At 38.5% G+C, this 22,685-nt stretch overlaps 1 protein-coding gene across 6 annotated transcripts in view; it reads left to right on the top strand.

Annotated features, from left to right (window-relative positions):
* LOC131030247 (E3 ubiquitin-protein ligase CHIP) overlaps window positions 1-22,685 on the top strand; it is a 75,578-nt gene that overhangs the window by 5,468 nt on the left and 47,425 nt on the right. For all 6 annotated transcript variants that reach the window (XR_009358257.1, XR_009358255.1, XR_009358254.1 and 3 more), the window contains exons 2-3: window positions 7,217-7,283; window positions 7,371-7,434. Coding sequence is in view for 2 of the 6 variants with exons in the window: in XM_059207473.1 (XP_059063456.1) it covers window positions 7,217-7,283; window positions 7,371-7,434 (131 nt within the window). In the remaining 4 variants the exon portion in view is untranslated. The remainder of the gene's footprint in view (window positions 1-7,216; window positions 7,284-7,370; window positions 7,435-22,685) is intronic.

The raw sequence follows: 22,685 nt of genomic DNA, 5'->3' as shown, positions 1-22,685 counted from the left end.
AAGATTTGTGGAGCAGCCCTGCGAGGAGGATTTGGGAACTCAATGATGGGATCATGAAATGTACACATTTAAAGCCACAAAAATCTTTGATGAATACATAGGGATATATGATCAAATCAAATTTGTATTTTCTTTTGACAATTATTTGAGATATTTGGATTGGATAAAGCCAAAAAAAAGAGAACTTTATGACTACATAAGACAAATGAGAAAAGAAGAGAAATTTTCAAAAGCAGCAAAGGTGGAACTTGAAATGGTGAAGAGTACGAAAGCACAAGAGGTCAAGGATGAGGTGATGATAGTGGAACAAAAGGAAAGATTAGAGCTGCAAGATGTCAAACAGGAGGACTCCTCAATGATAGGAAAGAGTAATGCCCAGGCAACACCAACATAAACTTTAGGTATGGACATAATTGCATTTCTTTATTACGATTCACAATATATATGAGAATGATTAGTCCATGCAATACTATGCAACATATTAGATGTGATGTTGTGATTGGTCTGTCTGAGTTTGAATGCCATGAAGAAGTATTGTAGGGTTCTCTAGAAAGTCTTATGACTATGCACTTTGATTAAATGGTGAGCCAAGAAACATTCACATTCCTTTGTTCCAAGATTGATAAGAATGATGATGGAGTTTGGGTGAGAGATGTTTTTTTTAGAATAGTGCAACAAAGTGGTAGAGCAGTGATTTTGAGGTTGATATGGGATCCTTGCATTCAATTTTGGTATGTAGGTGTGGATTGCTTGGGGACAAGCAATATCTGGGAAGGGAGGATTGTAATTTTCTCGATTTAGCTGGGTCAGCCATCCCCAACTTCTTAAATAAATAAATAAATTTTAATAAATGATAATTATTAATAATTAAAATAAAATGGCTCTTGATGCTGACCTGTTTCTTAGGGCGATTATTTCTTGTGGCCGACTTAGTTGGAATTCCTATTTATAGGTCTGTTGATGGTGGCAAGAGGCATGAAAGGGTTTGTTTGTGCAATGCATTAAATGAATGCAGGGGCAGCTCAGACAAAGACCTGAGTAGCTTCACGAATGTTGGGACAAAATCCACACCATTGACTGGTAGGTTCATATGCATTGTGTATATTGATTCTCCACCCATTCAACTCATGAGTGGAGTTTACCATTGAGGGAAGATAGAAATATTGTGCAACTAATAGGAGGATTTGCAGATACAGAATCAACTTTAAGACATGGGAGCCACCTCCATTTACGCTGCCACATTTGGAGTATATCATTGAGGAGTTTGGCGCCACTCCAAGGTGCCTATATCACCAAATAGGGGCATGCCTAATACAAGGATCCGACTGCATATCAGGGATGTGTTTGGCACAACCCAAGGAGAAGGAGAGTTTCTGGAGGCCATCATACTTAAGATACCGAATCACACCAGTATGGTTTAGTGTAGTTATTGAGATTTGAGTGTGAATTAGTTGTATCAATTTGACTGATTCCCTGCCAATGCATTAGGCTGTTATTCATTCAAGAAGTTATCTGCCAGTATTAATACAGATGGGTATATATTGTGAATTCCAATATTATCTATGAATATATAAACTAAAGTGCAGGGTTAGTTCTATGTTACTATTTTTATCTTGAGAGCTGTATATCGATGTTGAAAGCATTTGACTTATACTACCGCTTATTGTTTTACTGTTGAGAATTGCAAACTTTATAAGGTCGTGTATTTCACATTTAAGGGCCTTTATACGATAATAATTTTGCCATCTCTTCAAGGGATTTATTTTTTTCCTTGTTCTAGTAGTTCTATCTCTTGGCTATAGCTTTCCTCTTTGAAAATAACTCTTGCTCACAAGGTGAGTATTTATTCCCACCAATCTTTTCCACCTTCTCAAAATGCTTGAATTCCTTTGCTTCAGTGGTCTATTTTTTGCTTTGCAATTGTTGTTTGCTTCGTACTGCTCAAACATTCACTATATTCCTCAAACTCAAACTCCATATTACTTAGAATAAAAAATATTACATTTAGTCTCATAGTCATATGATGATTTAGAATTGAATTAAGAAAAATGCAGAGAAAATATGTTTACAATTGAACATGCAGCTCTGAATATTAAGATTCAAAAACCAGAAGCCAATTTCCATCCTTGACTGCATTTCTATTAAAAATTAAAACATCTAACAATCACCAAAATTCCCCCCACCACCCAACAATAGACCCCTATAAACAAAACCAAAAATCTCAAAAAAGGAAAAACACTAAAGGGTCACTATGCCTGCTAGTCAGTGACAGTTACAAATTAAATCTCAATAATATTAATGCAATAAAGAACAGATGATTGGTGGTGCCCATGCCACAAAAGGGGAAATACATCAAGGAGAAGCTTGGGAGCTTTTGGAATGATACTTGATAGCAGAAATTTAAGAACTTTTTGGGATCCATTTTTTGAGGTTAACTCTGGAATAGTATCTCAGCAGTACTGTTTGAGAAAAATATTGTATCCTTGCCACTCGCAACCCCTCCACTGTCTTCTCCCTTTTTTGTTGTTGTCATTGGTAAGTACGTTGCTGCTATATATGGAGCTCAAATCATATCTTATAGGGTACACAGAGGAGAAAATTGCTGCCATATGCCCGATAAATTGCATTGTGTAACAAAGAAAGATATTATCCCAAAAAGGTGCGAACAGGTTGCAGCCAACAAATACATAATCCCATTGAAAGGAAAGTGAGACATCTTTCACAACTACATAATATTTTATGACTTGAAGAATAATAGCCAATTGTGCCAAAAAATAGACAGTGTGAATTATATGAGAAATCCAATGTTGTTCAGGTTACTTCTGACTGTTATGAGCAGGACAAATGAAAAATATCTTGCCTTTTCAGTGCAGATAAAAAATTATTCTTAGAGTGCCTTCTAAATTTAGCTTTATCGGTGTTTGGGTTCATCCGAATAATAATTCCAAGGGTTGTGCATAAGTTCTCAATATATTTGAATGCATCTGCTGGAATGGATCCAACACCAAGTGTGAAGTTTCTTAATAACCTTGCCTATTGCAAAGGAAAGTGTTTTGTTCTTAGCAATGGATTTTACATGATATTATGAATGCTATTTGAAGATGAAGGGTTTTGTCACTGCCTAAAACATCCAAATCAAAAATTTTAAATATTTTCTCGACATTCCTTCCTCTGTAGGTAGTCTGTGAAGCAGGTACAGATGTTTCTACTTTTTAACCCACCCTCTTACATTCAATCATTCTGTCCTTGTATTCAACTTATTGGAAGCAGAATCCAGAACCCTTTAATGGAAGATGAGGTAATTGTTTTTGCCCTCTTTGAGAGGCCATATATTCATAATACAGAGCAGCAGCCGTTTGCCTTTTTGCTACTTCCTTTTTCAATCAACTTTACAGTTTCCTTGGAAATTTTGATAAGAGTTTCTATTTTATTTTCAGAGCATAAGTCTTTGCATGGTTGATGGTTATACATCGAATTTCTCAAATGTTGTTTTGTTACATCTCTGAATCAATCTTTCCCATTGTTTGTTGATCAACTGCTCCAAGAATAATAGAATAACTTTCATTTCCTCTTTTCAACAGAAACCTTGGCTTCCCATTTTCTACTTTAGACACTTTATATAACTCCTTTCAAAAGCAACATTCCCTTTCTAAAGTGCCCTTTTGTCATTGCATTTGCTCAAATTTTACTTTAATAATGGCTTTGTATGCCTTGTACTTTGGAGAGGTTTCTCTTGATTTATCTTTTCACTGTGATTCTTCTTTGCCTAACGGACTGAATGGCAACATAATAAAAAAATTAAAGGTAAAAGCTCAGAAGTACAGTAAGACAAACAGATTGGGAGATGGGATGAAATCTTTTTGTTTTACATCTGACTAAAACAAGACGAGTCATCAAAGTATTACATACATACAGTAAGACAAGACCATTCTGAGACTGGGGGTTTAAAATGAAAAAATTCTGATTAATAATTTATACCTGATTTCAGCTCTTTCTCTTGTTTTTTTGAGACATAAATCCAATTCTCATCAATTATTGCAAAACTCAGAGTTAAAGTTTCTTGGATTTTCTGATAGTGTCAAATGGGATTTTCCTTTACCATCCTCTAGGCATGCTTGATATCCTCACCTGAAACTCCTACATAAACTGTCTAATCAAAACATTCAAATCCTTCATTCCTAACATTAAACTTAAAATCTGATGTGGAATGCTTCGTTTAGTTGCTTTTTTTATCTTCCATGCAGCATCCCTTAGAACATACACTTGCTCTCACAAGAGCCTTTAATTTGTGTTGAGGGTTGCCTTGTATAGGAGTGAATCTGTTCACCTCGGTTTGAGTTGACACCAACATTACAGTACAATTTTTATACGATTCCTCTCTCTCTCTCCCCTTGGATCCTCATCCTTGGTTCTTTACTTTGAAGGAGATCATCACCAGAACTGCTAGAAGGGTCTCTCTCTCTCTCTCCCCTTGGATCCCCATACTTGGTTCTTTACTTTGAAGGAGATCATCACCAGAGCTGCTACAAGTAGCCCATTCAGGTCATTTGTACCTCCCCTTTTGTGTCAATCAGCCCAAAGCTTCCTTTTTATGCTAAGCATTTAATATAGGTAAAAAATGGTACACATTGCCACATTCTTTATCTCCAGCGTCATTGGTCACATAGCTTAAGGTTTCCCCTTGGCAAAATGAGGGTGTGTTCCCATTTACTATGGGTTGAGATAGATTCATCTTATATTTCACCCACTGGATTTGCCATCTTTGCTCCCTCTAGGAGGTTGAGACCAAGGAGCATTTTATCTTCAGATGCCCCATTTATTATGAAATTTGAGGGAGATATTATTGTCTTTACAGGGACTTAGGCAATAATCTCTCTACATTCTTTAGATATTCGTACCAGAGGTGTTTAACTATCTATCTTCGGAAGGCCATGACCTTTTGGCATACATTCTTACATGGAACAACTTGGGATTCTAGAGCCCCTAGGTTGATCAATTCTTTCAACACATCTAGTAGATTGGCAGCCTTAAATGCCCTTTGGGTACCACTACTTCTCTTATAGATGTAGATAGATCTTACAACTTCTTCCTCAACATCTTCCCCCTTATCATTATGATCTTTTTTCTTCTTGATGACTTGGCCTAGCTAATTCTCATCAGCATACCGTGGCCACCTCCCCAGTCATAGGGGTAGATACATATTATGATTTTTTTCTCTACCACAACGGTTAGTTTGGCCTTGGATGTTAGATGCGATCCTTGTGGGAGGACACCTCCTAGCCCTTGTCACTCCTCAATGAGCATTATTAGATCTTGTATCAGTTTCTTCACACTGATTGATGATGGCACTAGTGACGTAACCATTTCTAGTCCAAACGTTGGTACTTGATGATCTCCATTTTTCCTCTATTGCTGTTCTTTGCCCTTTGGGTGTTCTTCTTGATGATTTGCATAGTTCCAGGACTCGCCGAGTCCTGGCAAGTCTCGAGCTGAGTCTCAGGGACTCGTGACTCTCCAGGACTTGCTCTAGGCAAAAATCACTAGAAAATGGTTTTTTTCCCGAGTCCTGTCGATTTTTTGCCGAGTCCCGAGTCGGGTCAGCCTTTCCGAGTCCGTGCTGAGTCCGAGTCTGGTTTCTATGATTTGTACCTATTTCTTGATCCCTTGCTTTGGTGGTCCCTTGTTGTTTTGAAGTCTCTTACTTTTATTCTTCCCCTTGGAGGGACCTTTCTAGGTTTCTCTTTCTAGAACTTTATATTGTGTATTGCTGTTCTCTCAAGTCCCATTGGCCTACTTTTGGTCATTTGCGGACGTTAATATAGTTTCTTTCTATCCTTTACTATTATTTCCATTTGGAGAAAGACATCTTATATTATTTCCATTTGGAGAAAGACATCTTATATTATTTCATGGAAATTTAATAATTACATCAATCTAACAACAAGAACACAAGGAAACTCTCTCTAACTAAGCCAAAAAGATAACATCTCAGGTTTGGACCTAAGAGGCAAAATCTCTGCATTTTTACAACATTCAAATATAACTTTAACAAGCAAAGTCATGTCTTGTTAAAATGTTAGTCCCCACAAGTTCAGAGGTAGGGGGTTCTCATGAAATGTGGCTGTGCATTTCTTACACAGGAATCCAGGAGTTGTAAGCTGAATTCTGTGCCAAATGTTTGTGCAGCTTTCCCTATTCATCCACATTCCCAAGGAGAAGTCCTGACCAAACTAGAGGAGCATTAAATAAAAAACTATTCTCTGCTTGAAGCAAGGCCCAACAGGGTTTAGTAGAAATGCATTTCCAAAAAAACATAGTCAACAGTTTCTTGTTTACAACAAAGTTCACATAAGGAGTCTGTGACACAAACTCTGTGAAGCCTTAGCTTAACCAGCAAAACTTGGCGGAGTCTTAACCATCCCAACACATTGTTCTTGTAGAAGCTCAAATCTTTTAGATAGATTGATATTGACTTTACCATTGGATCTTTAATTTCCTCATCCTATGTATGGCTCACAACATCATAGAGATCATTTGACACATAGTTATAGAAGGCCTACATATTTATTTATCTCAAAGGGCATCATATTTCATCGTCTCAAAACTCTTCAATAAGGACCAGACCCTTAAAGCCCCATTTAATGAAGGTATCTTTCAGTTACTGGGCTACACATTTTGTGATATTCAATCTTTTCAGTTTTATTTAACTTTTGACATCTGTTCACACTGCTGTAGGTTCAGCACTGTTGAAGCTCATAATCTCCAATGTTATTCACTCTTCTTCTGTTTTTTTTGTTATTGTAAAGCTCCCCAATATTCGAGTTTGAAAATCAAGGTAGTAGATATGAGGATTCAAGGGGACTTGAAACCTTACACAGGATTAAGGCTTGGTTTTAATTTCAAAATTCAGTCCTAAATCTTCATGTTGCTAAAACTAAAAACCAAGCTGTGAATTGTTTTTAAATAAATCTGAGGGGTTAGAACCAAAACTTTCTGCCATTTCATGTTTTGGCTTGTGTTAATTTTTAGTTACATATTAGAGAGGTTATATTAGAATATACAAATTATGTTTTGACTTGTGAGGATTTTCCGTAACTATCATTTAAGGGAGATATGCAGCAGGTAGAAGATAATTAGATCTTGTTTTTTTCTTTGTTACCTTAATGTGGCTCTGTATTGATGATTTTGAATTGATCTGTGTTTGATTTCATGCAGGCAATAACCTTATACCCTGACAGAATAATTTATTGGACAAACAGAGCACTTTGTTACAAGAAGCTCAAGTGAGATGACAATGCCATTTTAAGCTTCCTGGCTTTTCTGTTTGTTTTTGGGATCAGAAATTAAATTTGGTTTGTCATTATATGCAGAGATTGGAAGCGAGTTGAGGCTGATTCTAGGAAGGCTTTGGAGCTTGACAACCAGTGTGTTAAGGTTTGTTGAGTCTTTTTACCAGATATTCTTTGGAACGATCCATGTATATATATTCCATAGCATTTCATTAACCTGATGGGTTTGGCCTCTGAATTATCTCTACATCTTATGAGCAATGCAGAGCTGTTTTTTGTGTCTGTTTTTTCCAATGGAAATTTGGTTATAAGCTTAAGTAACTCTAGGCATTAGAATTTATTAACTATCAAATCTGTTAGAAATATGGCCTAAAACAATCAAATTTGAACCTTTAAGAATCTTTATAATGGGTTGTATTAAAAGAACAGAAGCAAGTAAATTGCCTTAGATGTGGTCCAGTGTTTCTTGAGTTTTGAAGTTTTATTTCTCAACTGAATATACTTTTTTCTTTATTAAAGATAGAGTATTAACTGTTGCATTTTTACATCATATAGCCTGCTAGAGTCCTATGCAAACCGTGCAGGGTTCCAGGACAATATAGAATAACAGATTTATGACTTTGCATAAGATTATACCAATATTGACATGTCACTGTTTTAGATATAACAAAGTTAGCTAGAGCAAAAAATGACAACAAAATCGCTGTTACAGTCCTACTTACTGCCACTGTTACTGTGTTACGTGTGACAAAAATTGCTGTTAAAATCATATTTCCTGCCACTGTAGCTGTCATACTTCCTGCCATTGTTATTTTCACTGAAATCATCTAAATCCCTTCAACCCAGTGGAGTCTCTATTGCAGAAGCTTTTTCATTTGATCTGACAACTTCAAGGGTACAATCTTCTTCCTCGTTCAGTTGGAATCTTGGACCAGCCTGCAAGCCTAAATCTTTCTCCAAGGTATCTGCCGAGTACTTTTTGTAACTCCAAGTAGCCTTTTCTGCAGGGTGTATTGTTAGCTTCATTGAAGGGCCAATTTGCAGCATATTTAATCTCTCCAATGTTCACTTGTACTGTTCCATTCTTCATTGACTGGATGAAATTCTCCTTAGAGCCCTCCATAGTCATGTTCAATTGCATAGGAACATTGTAAACTATGAGTCATCTTGAAGACTCAGTGAGTGCTCTCCCTCCCCCTTGGAACTTATCCTCATTTCTGTACTTCCATATAGTCCAAAGAAGTTCAGTAGAAAACATAAACCAGAATAAGTTAATTGTTTTTTCTAATTTACGTGCAAAATCACACAGAATTTTCCTCAAATTAATACCACCTTTCACCCCAACCCTCAAGATTAGCACAAAAGATATTCCAGACCTTACCAAAGAAACACTCAAAGGAGATGTGTTTAATAGATTCTGTTTTTTTACAGATATTGCATATATCTAAGCTAGAAGAATTCATGCTACAAGGTAGTTCTGCAATACTAATAACCACCTAAAAAATGCCTTCTTTGAATCAATCCTGTTAGATCACAAGGACTTGACAAATATTAGACCATTGCTTTTCAGATAGATCCAAGTTCCAACAGTCATTAATATGTTAAACAATGCAGTCAGTACCAATTAATGCTTTATAAACACTCTAAGCTGTAACTTTGAGCAGGTTTGTACCATCAATCCATTTAAAAGAATCAAGAATGTTAGTGTTATGTTCACACTTAACTGGGAAATTCATAGCAATACATGCCTTTGTGAGGACTTCATAAGTTCTCCAATTTGAGGGAGGGATATCAAAGGCAGTACAAGGAGGGCCAGGATTTTAACATTACCATTCTCAAGAATATCACTAAAGACTTTTATGCCCTTATTGGACCACATTTTTACAGAACAACCTTGTATCGGTGCAAAGGGTTTGTTATTGTGTTCTAGGTTTCACCAAATAGACCTAGAGAGTTGGACTTTATTATTTTCCAAAGCACCAACACTCTGGATCTTGCTCCTGCCTGCTCCCAGGCCTTCTACAAACTTCTGAATACATTAGAACTAGCAGGGGACACAAAGAATTTGTTAAATAAGAGGTCATAGAAGGGGAGAAGCTTCTTCCAAGACTTATCTTTTTTGGGCACAACACCTTAAATATTATTCCTTATTAATACCTTCCAAGGTAAATCCCCATTCGAGACCTCGAGGATCCACAAAACAGCCAAGGCCATTCCATGCATTTTCAATTCTTTCAGTCCTAGACCCCGCCACTTTTCTCATACACAACACCAATCTCATTTGGCCAAATGTCTCTTCCTTTTACCTTCCCCATCCAACTATAAGAACTTCTTGATTCTCTTCTGGATTTTGGTTACTTGATGTTTGCAAAAAAGCCAAATTAAGGAATAATAAATACGAAGAGAGAATCTTTTGGCAAATTTGTACTCTCCCTGCCAAGGACAAATACTGTTTGTTCCATTTGTCTATCTTTTTCTCAATATTCTCCTTAATCCAGACCCACATATCCTTGAGGTATGGGTTAACAGGAAATGGAATCCCCAAATATCTTACCTTTAGGTTAGCCCCATAACATTGGAACTTATATTTGGAGAACCAAATTGATGCAGAGCCCTACCCACACACCTAAGGACAAGCCCAAACAAGGTTAGACTTCTGACCCCTCAAATGATCACAAGGGTCTTGCAAGGAAGGACTCCACACCTTAGATGAAACTACTCACAAGTTCACTAGGCTTGGGCCTACTCAAGATGAGTAAATGTCTCAATACCTATCCTACACCATCCTATGACACCCTGCTCCTAAGGGCTTAGGATTTGGTTCATTTATGGCCATTAGAAACTAGTCCAAGCATTGGTTTAGGGATTAGACTCCAACTTCTTATACCTCCTTTAGAAACCTACCCCGTAGGCTTGTGGCCCTATTTGGCGATAGAATGGATCTTAACTAAAAAATGTTCCACACACCCATACAAACAAATTACCATTTAAAACACCCTTTTGGAAGTTGTACTGATCCCCAAAATGGCTTGACCAGGTCTACAATTACAAGGTCTGATCCCTTTAGAGGCCAAGAGACCTAATAGGGGCAATTAGCCCTATTTTCCAAAGCAACTACCAATCAAAGGATCCAAACTGGAAAACCAACTCTATGGGCATGTGGGGGATGGTGAGTAACCTTTAATTCTAGGGTTGCACACCTGGAATCCATCGCTATGACATTTTATGATGACTGTCCTAAATCTTGTCCTAGGTAGTCACATAGAGATGCCTACCTAATTTTGCTCCTTTCTCCACACAACCAAGTTTCCCCTGCAACAAACCATGAAAACTCTAAAGTACAGAGGCTTATCTTGCATCCCTCCAAAGGAAGAGTCTTCTAGTGGACTAGAATGCAAGATAAGGCCATATTTGTCCAAAACCCTTTCCAAACCCTCAAATTCCGGGTTGTAGTAAGAAGAATGGAGGGTTCTCTCTACTCCGGAACGATTAGGACCTCAGACCACCACCAAAAGAAATCTATTTCATCCCTCTATCTACTCCATGGATGGTGGGATTCAGATCAATCCCTACAAACACGTGCAACTCCTGCAAACTTAGAATTTCTTGGAAAATTGTAGTATTTTGTGTTTTATTGTTTCACAAACTCCAATTACAACAACAACCTTGGGAATCGTGTCCACAAGGCTTATACAACTCTCCAACAGTTGCCCACCGAATTTGGAGTAGGTTGGAGTCGTTGAAAGGCTTCCCCCAACCGAATTTCAAAAAGTTGCACTTTTGCACTCAAAAGTTGCATTTTACAAAAGTTGCAATTTTGTAGTTTTGCACAAAATGTTGTCAAACTTGCTAAGGTTGGAATCCACATACATGGATCAACCAAACACTCCTAAAACATGTCTAAAATCTATCAAACACAAAACTAAACCATCTACTACCCCTATTGGCCACATTGTCCCAATTGGCTTATCAAATTGCCTAATTGGTGACACGAGCTTACATGGTGGGGTTTATTGCATACATGAAACACAAGACACACTAAGACACCCTAATGATCCTAGTCTTCATCCTTAGGGCCATGAGTAGCTTGTTGATGAGGCGCTCCTGCACCATAGTCCCCGGGAGAAGAGATCTCAAGCCCACTTGAGATTAGAGTTTGTAAATCTGCACCATGGTTGGATATTTGCTCACTTGTCATCCAAACTGCCTCAGAGTCTGGTTTGTCCTGCCAAGCTACCAAGTACTCAATGTACTCCTTGTTCCTTGTCTTCTTTGTGACTCTAGTGTCTAACACTTTGCTCAACTTATGTGATTCATGCCTTGGAATGTCATTGTCTGCTGCAACCTGCATTGGCTCCTCTCCTTCATCGTCACTACCTTTGAAAAGTGTAAGATCACACACATTAAAAATGGGTGATAATCCAAGATCAGGAGGAAGTTGGATCTCATAGGCATTTTGTCCACATTTCTTCAATATCTTACATGGTCCAATCTTCCTCTGCATGAGCTTGGTGTATTTGCCTTCTGGGAGTCTCTCCTTTTTCAAATGTACCCATACCAAATCCCCAACACTAAACTGTACATCTCTCTTCTTCTTATCAGCATGAGCCTTATACTTCACTGCAGACTGTTGGAGATGAGACTTGACTTGGTCATGCACTTCTTTGATGGCTGATGCAAAAGCTTCACCATTTGCACTAATGGGCTCTTCCTTGGGAAAATCCCTTAACTCCAATACTCCCCTTGGATGGATGCCATATACAGTCTGGAAAGGAGACTTCCCTGTGCTCCTATTGATGGTATCATTGTAAGAGAACTCTGCCTGTGACAGTATACTGTCCCATTTCTCTCCATGTTGCCTTGTCAAACACCTTAATAGGTTTCCCAATGACTTATTGACAACTTCAGTTTGCCCATCCGTTTGAGGATGGTAGGTTGATGAGAAAGCTAGGTTAGTTCCCAACTTCTTCCAAAGGGTCCTCCAAAAGTGACCTATGAACTTCACATCTCTGTGTGATCCCTTGCTGGTTCAACTCTTCAACCTGCTGTTATTTGTAGATCTTCTTTGTAATTTTTAATTATTAAGATGGTCTTTCAGAAATAGACAAAAGTTGCAGAAGAGGGTTTCTTTAATTTGCAACACATATTGAATAATACATGAATTTAATCAACTGAAACAATGAATTGGAGAATTTAGAAACATACCCATAGGTCCTTAGCCAATCTATTGAAAAGAAAGAATAAATCAGCAACTTACAAAGTTCTGATTTTTATTCAGGAACAATTCAGATCTGCTCTTATTTAAATACTAAGACACCCAAACAGTGGAAGATGGTGCCAATAAATGAGCAAGCTGTGTGTTTGGGAAAAGAAGCCTCCAACCCACAAAAGAATTAACAACAAAACAGTAAATAGGAAAACCCTACAACAAATCTGCCTTGTAAGAAGCCAAATCTGCCCCAATTCAATTCAATTTGACTTTTGAATGAAGCCAACCAAGCTGCAACAATTCGATTGATCTTTCACAATCTCAAAGCTACTGAATTCTGAAGAATGCACGCTCTCCAAAACAGGTCCAAACCCTAGCCGCCATAGCCAAGTGACTAGAAGAAAATGTCAAATGCTCAATATCAAGAATGAGGTTTAATTTCCATCTTGGCTGCCTAAATACCCCAAAGGTGCGATTTTTGGCAATTAGGGATTTAAAAATAATAACTTGCTTTTAGGGTTCCCAACTTAACCCTAAAAGCAATGCCTAGCTTAGGAGATAATAAATTTTCACTTAAATAAATTTAAGTGATGCACTTTATGATTTTATATTAATATTTAATTAAAATATTAATTGCCTGTGGAACCACTTAAAAATTCATATCTCTCTCATTATTGCTCGAAAACTGAATTTGTCAGAAGCTAGGGCCACAGTTCGCCATGCCAATGAATATAGGACCATGTCTATTTTTAGCAATTTTTCCCTAAAAAATTGGAAATCCTCAAAAAGTGTCAGAAATTGATGAAACAAAGACCAGAATTAAACTCAACACTAAACTAGAACAAATAGACATGCCACTTCTCAAGATACTGCATTATTGACCCCTTTATCCATGCTCTGTTAGCCTACAAGGGTCAAAATATAGGCTAACTCCTCAATCCCAAGTCCCTAACTAGGATGGGGACATTACACTTTGTCTGAAACAATGTTTAGGGGCAATCCATGTATCCGGACTATCTCTTTGAAGAATAGGTCTGCAACATATGATGCATCACAAGAAGTCTTACATGGTAAGAAATGAGCCATTTTACTAAACCTGTCCACCACTACAAAGACACTGTCAAATCCCCTCCTTGTCCTAGGCAGACCCAACACAAAGTCCATACTTATGCTCTCCCATGGCCTAGAAGGAATGGGTAAAGGTTGATACAAACCTGCATTTGTGGACTTCCCCTTGGCTTTCTGACATATTACACATGTCTCCACAAACTTCCTTACATCTGCCTGCAATTTAGGCTAGTAATAATGTCTTTTCACAAGGTCTAGGGTCTTGTCAAGACCAAAATGACCTGCCATAGCTCCACAATGCTTCTCCCTAATGATATTCAACCTCATGGAACACTTAGGAATACACAACTGCACTCCTTTGAATAACAATCCATCTTGTATCAAAAATTCAGAAAACTCAATATGATACCTCTCACCAAAGGTTTCACATACCTTGTATATCTCTCCAAAGTTTTCATCAGCATCATACATACTCTTCAAGGAATCAATACCAACACTCTCCATCTTGATTTGGTTGGCAGTTAAGACCCTCCTGCTCAAGGCATCTGCAACTTTGTTCTTGACTCCCTTCTTGTGTTTGAGGGTGAAGGTGAAGGCTTGTAGGGTCTTTACCCACTTCATGTGCCGGTGATTTAGTTTCTCTTGGCTATTTATGAAACCGAGTGCCTGATTATCAATAAAAACTATGAACTCCTTAGGCAATAAATAATGCCTCCACTTCTTCAAAGACTGTACTAGAGCATACATCTCCAAGTCATAAGATGAGTATCTTTTCTTGGCATCATTTAGCTTTTCACCGAAAAAAGCAATAGGCCTTCCTTCGTGATTGAGCATTGCCCCGATAGCCATGTGGCTTGCATCACATTCCACTTGAAATATCTTGTTGAAGTCTGGTAAGGCAAGGATTGGTTGTTCTGCAACCTTCTTCTTCAATGTTTCAAATGAATCATCTGCCTCTTTGGTCCAACTGATCCTGCACTTTTGTCCTCTCTTTATGGTGTCAAGCATGGGTGCACAAACATGACTAAATCCTCTTATGAACTTCCTATAAAGAGTTGCTAAACCATGGAAGCTTCGGACACCATTCATAGTCTTAGGTGTTGGCCAAGATAGTATAGCACTCACCTTCTCTTGGTCCATTTTCAACTCACCTTGTGAGATTACAAAACTCAAGTAGATGATCTCCTCCTGCATGAACAAACACTTATCCAAATTGATCATTAGTTGCTCTTCATGTAACCTCTTGAGAACCATATCTATGTGTTTGAGGTGTTCTTCCCTTGTGTGACTGAAGATCAAGATATCATCAAGGTATACTATGACAAATTTTCCTATGAATTCCACCAAGACTTCATTCATCAACCTCATAAAGGTACTAGGGGCATTGGACAACCCAAATGGCATAACTTTCCACTCATACAACCCCTCATTGGTTTTAAAAGCTGTTTTCCATTCATCCCCTGGCCTTATTCTAATCTGATGGTATCCACTTTTTAGATTCATTTTGGTGAAATACTTAGCACTCCCCAAGCAATCAAGTAAATCCTCTATCCTATGGATTGGGAACCTATACCTTATAGTTATCTTGTTGATGCCCCTTGAGTCTGTACAAGCCTCCAAATGCCTTCTTTCTTGGGTGCAAGGAGAGGCAGGTACTGCACATGGGCCTAAGCTCTTCCCAATCAGTCCTGATTCAAGCAACTCTTCAATCTGCCTTGCCATTTCTGCACTCTAGTTTGGAGTGAGTTTGTAGGCTGCTTTGTTTGGGAGAGTAGATCCATGGATCAGATCTATGCAATGACTGATGTCTCTCACCGGTGGTAGGGATCTTGGTATTCCATCTGAGATGATGCCTTGATGTTTATCAAGCAACTGTTGGACTGCAGGGTCCATGTGCTTCTGTCCTCCTTCTTTCTCTTCTGCATACTGCTCTTTCCTTGTCACCTTGGGGCTAGGCATGAGGGCATAGCAAACTGCACCTTTCTCTGCAATCTCCCTCATGAACTGTTTACCTTCTACCATCAGCACCTTTGCATCCTTTCCTTTTGATTCCATCTCTTCCTCTATCAGAGGTAAGAGTTCTATCACCTTCCCATCCTTGGTGATTGAGTAGGTGTTTCTCAACCTATCATGATGAGCTTTCAAGTCATACTGCCACGACCTCCCAAACAAGAGATGGCATGCATCCATCTTGGCTATGTCAAATAGCAATCTATCCTTGTATGATCCAATCTGAAACTCCACCCAAGCCTGCTCTTCTACCATTGCTTGTTGACCTTGGGTGAGCCATGAAATCTTGTAGGGGTAAGGATGAGGCAGCTTTCTAAGTTTAAGCTTCTCTACCATTTCAAGTGATACAAAATTTTCAGTGGATCCGGAGTCTATCAAGACCTTGCATACCTTTCCTCCTGCCTTGCAAGTGGTTTTGAAAAGAGATTTCCTTTGTGTAGGCTCCTTGTCAGGTACCTTCACGGTGGTTACTGCTCTCCTCATCATCAAAGCCTCTCCTCTTTCAGGATAGCCATAGCTATCAGGAGCATTAACACTTTGATAAGTGTTTGCACTTGCCACACTTTGACAATCAGATTCCTGCACCAAATTGCTTCTCCTTTCTCCCATGGAGCTAGAAGCCTTCTCTGGACACCTATTGGCCATGTGCCCTTCTTGGTTGCAGTTGTAGCACCTAGGAGGTCCTCTGCCTTGGGATCTTCCCCTAGAGGGTGGTCTTTTACCCCTAAAGTTCCCTCTTGGATTGTAGCCCCCTCCTTGGTTGTAACTGCTCTCTCCTCTATTGCCTTCTTGGTTAGAGTCTCCCTGGTATCCAAAGCCATTTCCTCTACCTCTGAAAGGGCCTCTTCCCCCTCTTTGCTGTCTCCCTTTACCTCTGCTATTTTGATCTTGCCTTCTCTTCAACTTCTCCTCCACCTTGAGTGCCAATTGAAAGCACTTTTGGACCATCTTCGGGGTGTGGAGATTCAAATCTTCTTGGATTGTAAATCTCAACCCATTGAGATATCTTGCCACCTTCTCATCTTCACTCTCTTTCACCTTGGTCCTCACACACAACTTCATGAACTCCTCGGTATAGGAACTCACGTCCATCTCCTTTTGTTTCAAATTCTGTCTCCTCCTATGCAATTGGATATTGTAGTCCATTGGGACATAGGCCTCTTTCACCAAGGCCATCATCTTCTTCCATGTAGCCACTCTTCTCTTTCCCTCTTTCACCCTCTCATCTTGGATGAAAGTCCACCAAGTTAGTGCAGCCCCTCTCATTTTGGATTGGGCCATCTTCACCCTCTGGTGGTCTGGTATGTCTTCACTTTCAAAAAAATTGTCCAAAGAGTCTATCCACTCCATCACTGTATCAGGCTCCATCTTGCTTGCAAATATTGGCAGATCCATCTTCACATCCATTGTTATTCTCTCCATGGACTTGAGGACACTCATCAGGGGTCTCTGGTCTGCAGGAACCTCTAGCTCTTCTTGCCTAGGGATCTCCTCTTCATCTCCTTCTTCTCCAGAGTCTCCCTCTCCCCTCTCCACTCTGTCCTTCAACCGGTCCATCTCATTTCTCAAGGCCTGATTCTCAGCCCTGACTGCTCTGCTCTCTGCCATCTGCTTCTTTACCAGGACATTCAACTCAGCATTGGTCATTCTTGAAGGTGCCTCTTGGGATCCCTCTTCTTCCGACATCTCGTCTTCTCCTTCTATCCAAAGAACACTCCTAGGCTCTGATACCACTTGATGCAGAGCCCTACCCACACACCTAAAGACAAGCCCAAACAAGGTTAGACTTCTGACCCCTCAAATGATCACAAGGGTCCTGCAAGGAAGGACTCCACACCTTAGATGAAACTATTCACAAGTTCACTAGGCTTGGGCCTACTCAAGATGAGTAAATGCCTCAATACCTACCCTACACCATCCTATGCAACCCTGCTCCTAAGGGCTTAGGATTTGGTTCATTTATGGCCATTAGAAACTAGTCCAAGCATTGGTTTAGGGATTAGACTCCAACTTCTTATACCTCCTTTAGAAACCTACCCCCTAGGCTTGTAGCCCTATTTGGCGATAGAATGGATCTTAACTCAAAAATGTTCCACACACCCATACAAACAAATTACCATTTCAAACACCCTTTTGGAAGTTGTACTGATCCCCAAAATGGTTTGATCAGGTCTGCAATTACAAGGTCTGATCCCTTTAGAGGCCAAGAGACCTAATAGGGGCAATTAGTCCCATTTTCCAAAGCAACTACCAATCAGTGGATCCAAACTGGAAAACCAACTCTATGGGCATGTGGGGGATGGTGAGTAACCTTTAATTCCAGGGTTGCACGCCTGGAATCCACCACTATGACATTTTATGATGACTGTCCTAAATCTTGTCCTAGGTAGTCACATAGACATGCCTACCTAATTTTGCTCCTTTCTCCACACAACCAAGTTTCCCCTGCAACAAACCATGAAAACTCTAAAGTACAGAGGCTTATCTTGCATCCCTCCAAAGGAAGAGTCTTCTAGTGGACTAGAATGCAAGATAAGACCATATTTGTCCAAAACCCTCTCCAAACCCTCAAATTCCGGGTTGCAGTAAGAAGAATGGAGGGTTCTCTCTACTCCGGAACAATTAGGACCTCAGACCACCACCAAAAGAAAGCTATTTCATCCCTTTATCTACTCCATGGATGGTGGGATTCAGATCAATCCATACAGGCATGTGCAACTCCCGCAAACTCAGAATTTCTGGGAAAATTGTAGAATTTTGTGTTTTATTTTTTCACAAACTCCAATTACAACAGCAGCAACCTTGGGAATCATGTCCACAAGGCTTATACAACTCTCCAACGGTTGCCCACCGAATTTGGAGTAGGTTGGAGTCGTTGAAAGGCTTCCCCCTTCTGAAATACGTGCATCATATCTGAAATTTGATTACAATGAAAGTATAGTGTCGAGTGCTGTCAGAGAAGTGTTTATTCTATGAAGATCTGATTCACAAAGGGTGGAAGGTCTGATTGTGAATGTAACTTTATATATCAAAGTCGTAATTCTTTACAAAGACTAAAGACGATACCCAAGTCAAAGAGTCAAAAACGCTGTGCAACCTGTGTCAGAATCAATTCGTTACTCAGATTAACATCACAGGTGATAAAAAGCATATTATTTTCAGATCTGAATTTTTATTACTTATCTCAGAGTAAAGATACCTTCAGGTCGAGCAGATTGATCAATTTCTGAGAAGATTTTTAGTTAATATTTTGTCTGAGAATCATTTGCAGATTACAGATTGGTGTTCTGGGATTCATTTGTAAGCTTTGCACTATTCACAGTTATATGCAGATTGCAGATGCTTAGACATTTGATGTTAGATATTTTATTTGTCAGTGAAGTTTGTTTCTATTTTACAGCAAATAGTTCTTTTACACTGTCAAAGTAAATATATCTGAACTGTATCAATTTTTTTATACAACTGGAGTATTTTTGAGAATTGAATTGGAGGGCCGGTGTCTCTGTAAGATTCTTTGTTGGAATTGATATCGGAGTTGATGCTCAGATCAGTATTTTGTAACAGCAGATGAGTTGGTGCTCTAATACAGTTTGGGTTGGTGCCCAAATATAGGTTGGGTTGGTGCCCAAAGACTTGTAAACTTTTCAACTGTGAGGCCAGATTAGGACAGTAGATCCTAGTAGCATTTCTCACCGTGGTTATCCCACATTGGGTTTCCACGTAAAAATCTTGTGTTGAGTGTTTTTGTGGTTGCATCTCTTTCAGTTTCAGTTTGCTATATCTTAAGTTTTGAATTAAATATATTAAAGATCTAAGTCTACTACTGATTCACCCCCCCTCAGTAGTAGGTGAGTGTTCTACAAGTTTGAGTAGAATTTATAAAAGAAGGGAGTATATCCACTAATCTCAAGGCTAGTACCTTGGCAAGAATCTTGTAAGAAACATTATTGCACTCTAATGGGTATTTTGTTTTTAATAAGAATTTTATCATCCTGCTTAGGAAGGAGTTTAATGACCCCTTTGTTGATGTTATTGTCTAAAGAGCCTCTATTGATAGCTGCTCTGTATACCTGAAGAAGATCCTCACTAACCCATTCAATGTTCTTTTTGTAAAATTCAATAGGCAAGCCATCCTCCTTAGGAGATTTGTCATTTTAAACACATTGATGGCATTTATAATTTCTTCCTTAGATACCTCTCGATAGATGTTGTTTGGTTATAGAATGGAGCTTGTTTCTAGGCGTGATTAAGAACTTGCACCAAATTGTGAGACAAATCCCTTCTTGTTGACAATTCTTTCAATATCTAGAGATTATGTTTTTTGTATTATGTAAAAATTGATATGATTTGAGCAACCATCTTAGGATTTACATAAGCCTTTAGAATATGACAAAATCAACACTGCCATAAGATTAGGTGGCCATGATAGCAAAATGCTAGAATTAAAGCACCAAAAATTCAAAGATTTCTCTCTATATGCAAGTTAAGATTTTGGCATCTATTGGAAGAATATTTGCTGGTCATGTTCTATTTTTGGTGAAGGAGTGGTGTCTTTTTAGATGGTTTCATTTTTATTAGTTGTTTAGGTTCTTTGCTTTAAAGTTTCTTTCTTTCTAACTCTTCAATAGCCTTTAAGTGTTTCTCTTTAAAGATTGTTTTTTGGGATAAAATAAGATTATTTGCAAGTCCCAAGGAGGGTAGTTGATGCTACGTGTAGAACTCCACTCTTTGTTTGCCCATTCAAGTCGTGATCTTCTTCATTTGATCTTGCCTTTGCTTTGCACCGAGTCTCCTAGTTTATTTAGGCCCGTTCAAGTTGTGGTCTTCTTCATTTGATCTTGCCTTTGCTTAGCACTGAGTCTCCTATTTTACTTAGGCACATTTTTTGGATTTGGAGGCTTAATGATGCTTGGTTCTTGTTGTGTTGTAAACACACATGACCCTTTGCAAATGGGGACCCCCACTTTTTTGCTTCTTAGCTTAGTCGTTTTTGCTTAGTTTTGTTTTAGCTTGGCAATAGTTTTAGTTTTTTAGCCTTTGAGAAAGGATAGCGATATCTTGTTAGGTCTAGGAGTAAGTGTTGGTCAACTCTTGAAATGTTTTAAAGTGCAACGTCTTGTCCTTAGGGGTATGATCAAGCCAAGAATTTAAGCTCAGAATCCATGAGTGAATGTCGAGATTGAGAGTTGAGGGCGAAAATTCACATTGCTGTCAATTTTGTAAAATGTTGTCAAAGTGCAAGAAAAGTTGTCAAGGAAAAATAATGGAAATTCAGCATCTTGACAAGGAAAATTTCTTGTCAAGGATAGGGTGGAAAAATGGGAAAATTTGTTCTTAACATGTGAAGGGATTGAAAATGAAATGGTGAATTTCAAATTGAAATCTTTGCGCAAACTATTCATGAGTTCTTGCATTGACCAAATTTCTCCTATCATAGGGTCCTTGAGTTCATTCAATTACAAATTTTCCCACTTGCATAGGGTCCTTGAGTTCTTGCACTGGCTAAATCTTTGCTCAACCTTTGGGTGCTTTTTTCTTACATAGGTAAAAATTCTGCCCAAGGGCAAGGCTTCTTGAGTGCATACACCCTTGGAATTTCCGCTAAGGAAGAGGGGGATGTTTTGTCTTTCAACAACTTAGATTTTTGCTTTGAAGAGTTCTTCACTCCTCAAAATCAGATTCAAGACCCCTTAAGTTTGAAATTTTTGAATGTAAATTCTATTCCTGGCTACTACTTGAACCCAAATTGATGTGAATTCTGTTCTATACTACCCAAAAATTCCAAAAATGAAGGACCAAATGTAGGAGTTCTGTTTTTGAACACTTAAAAATTCCGAAATAATGTAAAAGTTCTGTTCTCCACCACTCGAAAATTCTGAAATAGGGATAAGTTTTGTTCTACACCACCTGAAATTTCTGAAATAAATGAAAAGTTCTGTTCTAAACAATTCCAAAATCCCGCCTAAAACGGCATACCTAGGACATAATTCATATAAGAATGCAGGGGCAGTGTGTTTGCCTTGAATGAAGAGTTCACTTTTTATTTATACCTATTCAAAGCATGTGCAAAATCAAAATACAAGATAGCCGACTTAGAGAGGGATAACCGATCTAGGATTTAAAACATAGTTTCCCTCCAAAATGCATTTAAAAATTCTAAAATCTGTAAGGAAGATGTTGACTCAAGGTGGAGAAGGTTTTGCAATATGAAGTAACAAGGAAAATTCCTTCCTAGCTGACCTTCTTGCTGGGTAAGTAAAAATCATTTTGTAAACCAAACAATACATTTCAAGGCAGAATTAAAAAGGGCAGAGATAGGCAAATTTCCAGAGATCAGAAGCTGACTAGGTGCAGATCAGAACCATTCAAGAGCAGAAAGAAAGCGAATTCAAGGCAGGGAGAAGCGAATTCAAACAGCAGAAAGTGCTACTTAAATCAGATCCAAGCAAAACAAAAGCAGAAACAAGATACAAATTACAGCAGATCAGAATAAAATTGAGCAGCAGAGCGGATTTAAATGCGACTTACAGCAGTGAGGAAGTTGATTACATGAATAAGAAAGAGCGTTGTCTAGTAGAACTAAGGAGTAAAATTAGATTCAAAGCCAGCATTGAATGAAGGAGAGAGTGTTGATGATTGAATGTAACAGAAGTGGTTCAAATTTGTGAAAGGGAAAGTGAATTTGTGAGGAGAAGAAGGATTTCTACCTTGATTTAAGCAATTTTCATCACTGAACTGACCATCTCCAGACCTGAAAGTGCATTTTCCAGACCTGAAAACCTCATTTCCAGATTTGAAACAAGGGTTGTTTCCAAATTTTGAAGCATTTTTCTGAATTGTTAAAGTTATTATTGATGTTTCACCAATATTTTGAGGACTGATTCCATATGAATTAGGAATGCAAGGAGTTAAACTTTCATTGTCATAATCCTCTTGCATTTCACTTAAGGGTTTTAGGAGTTAACATGAGGTTTCATTCATATTCATAATCCAAAGTGTTTTCTCTTTCTTTTTTAGGATTGATGGAATGATGAAGAGGATGAAGGATGGTCAACGACAACGTGAAGAAGATCAAGAATTGAGAGAATGATTGGAAGAAATCAAGTGCA

The sequence above is a fragment of the Cryptomeria japonica genome, chromosome 6 (genome assembly GCF_030272615.1).
Source record: "Cryptomeria japonica chromosome 6, Sugi_1.0, whole genome shotgun sequence".
Taxonomy (NCBI): domain Eukaryota; kingdom Viridiplantae; phylum Streptophyta; class Pinopsida; order Cupressales; family Cupressaceae; genus Cryptomeria; species Cryptomeria japonica.
Note: the sequence above shows the minus strand (reverse complement) of the source record. Positions and strands in the feature narration are given on the sequence as shown.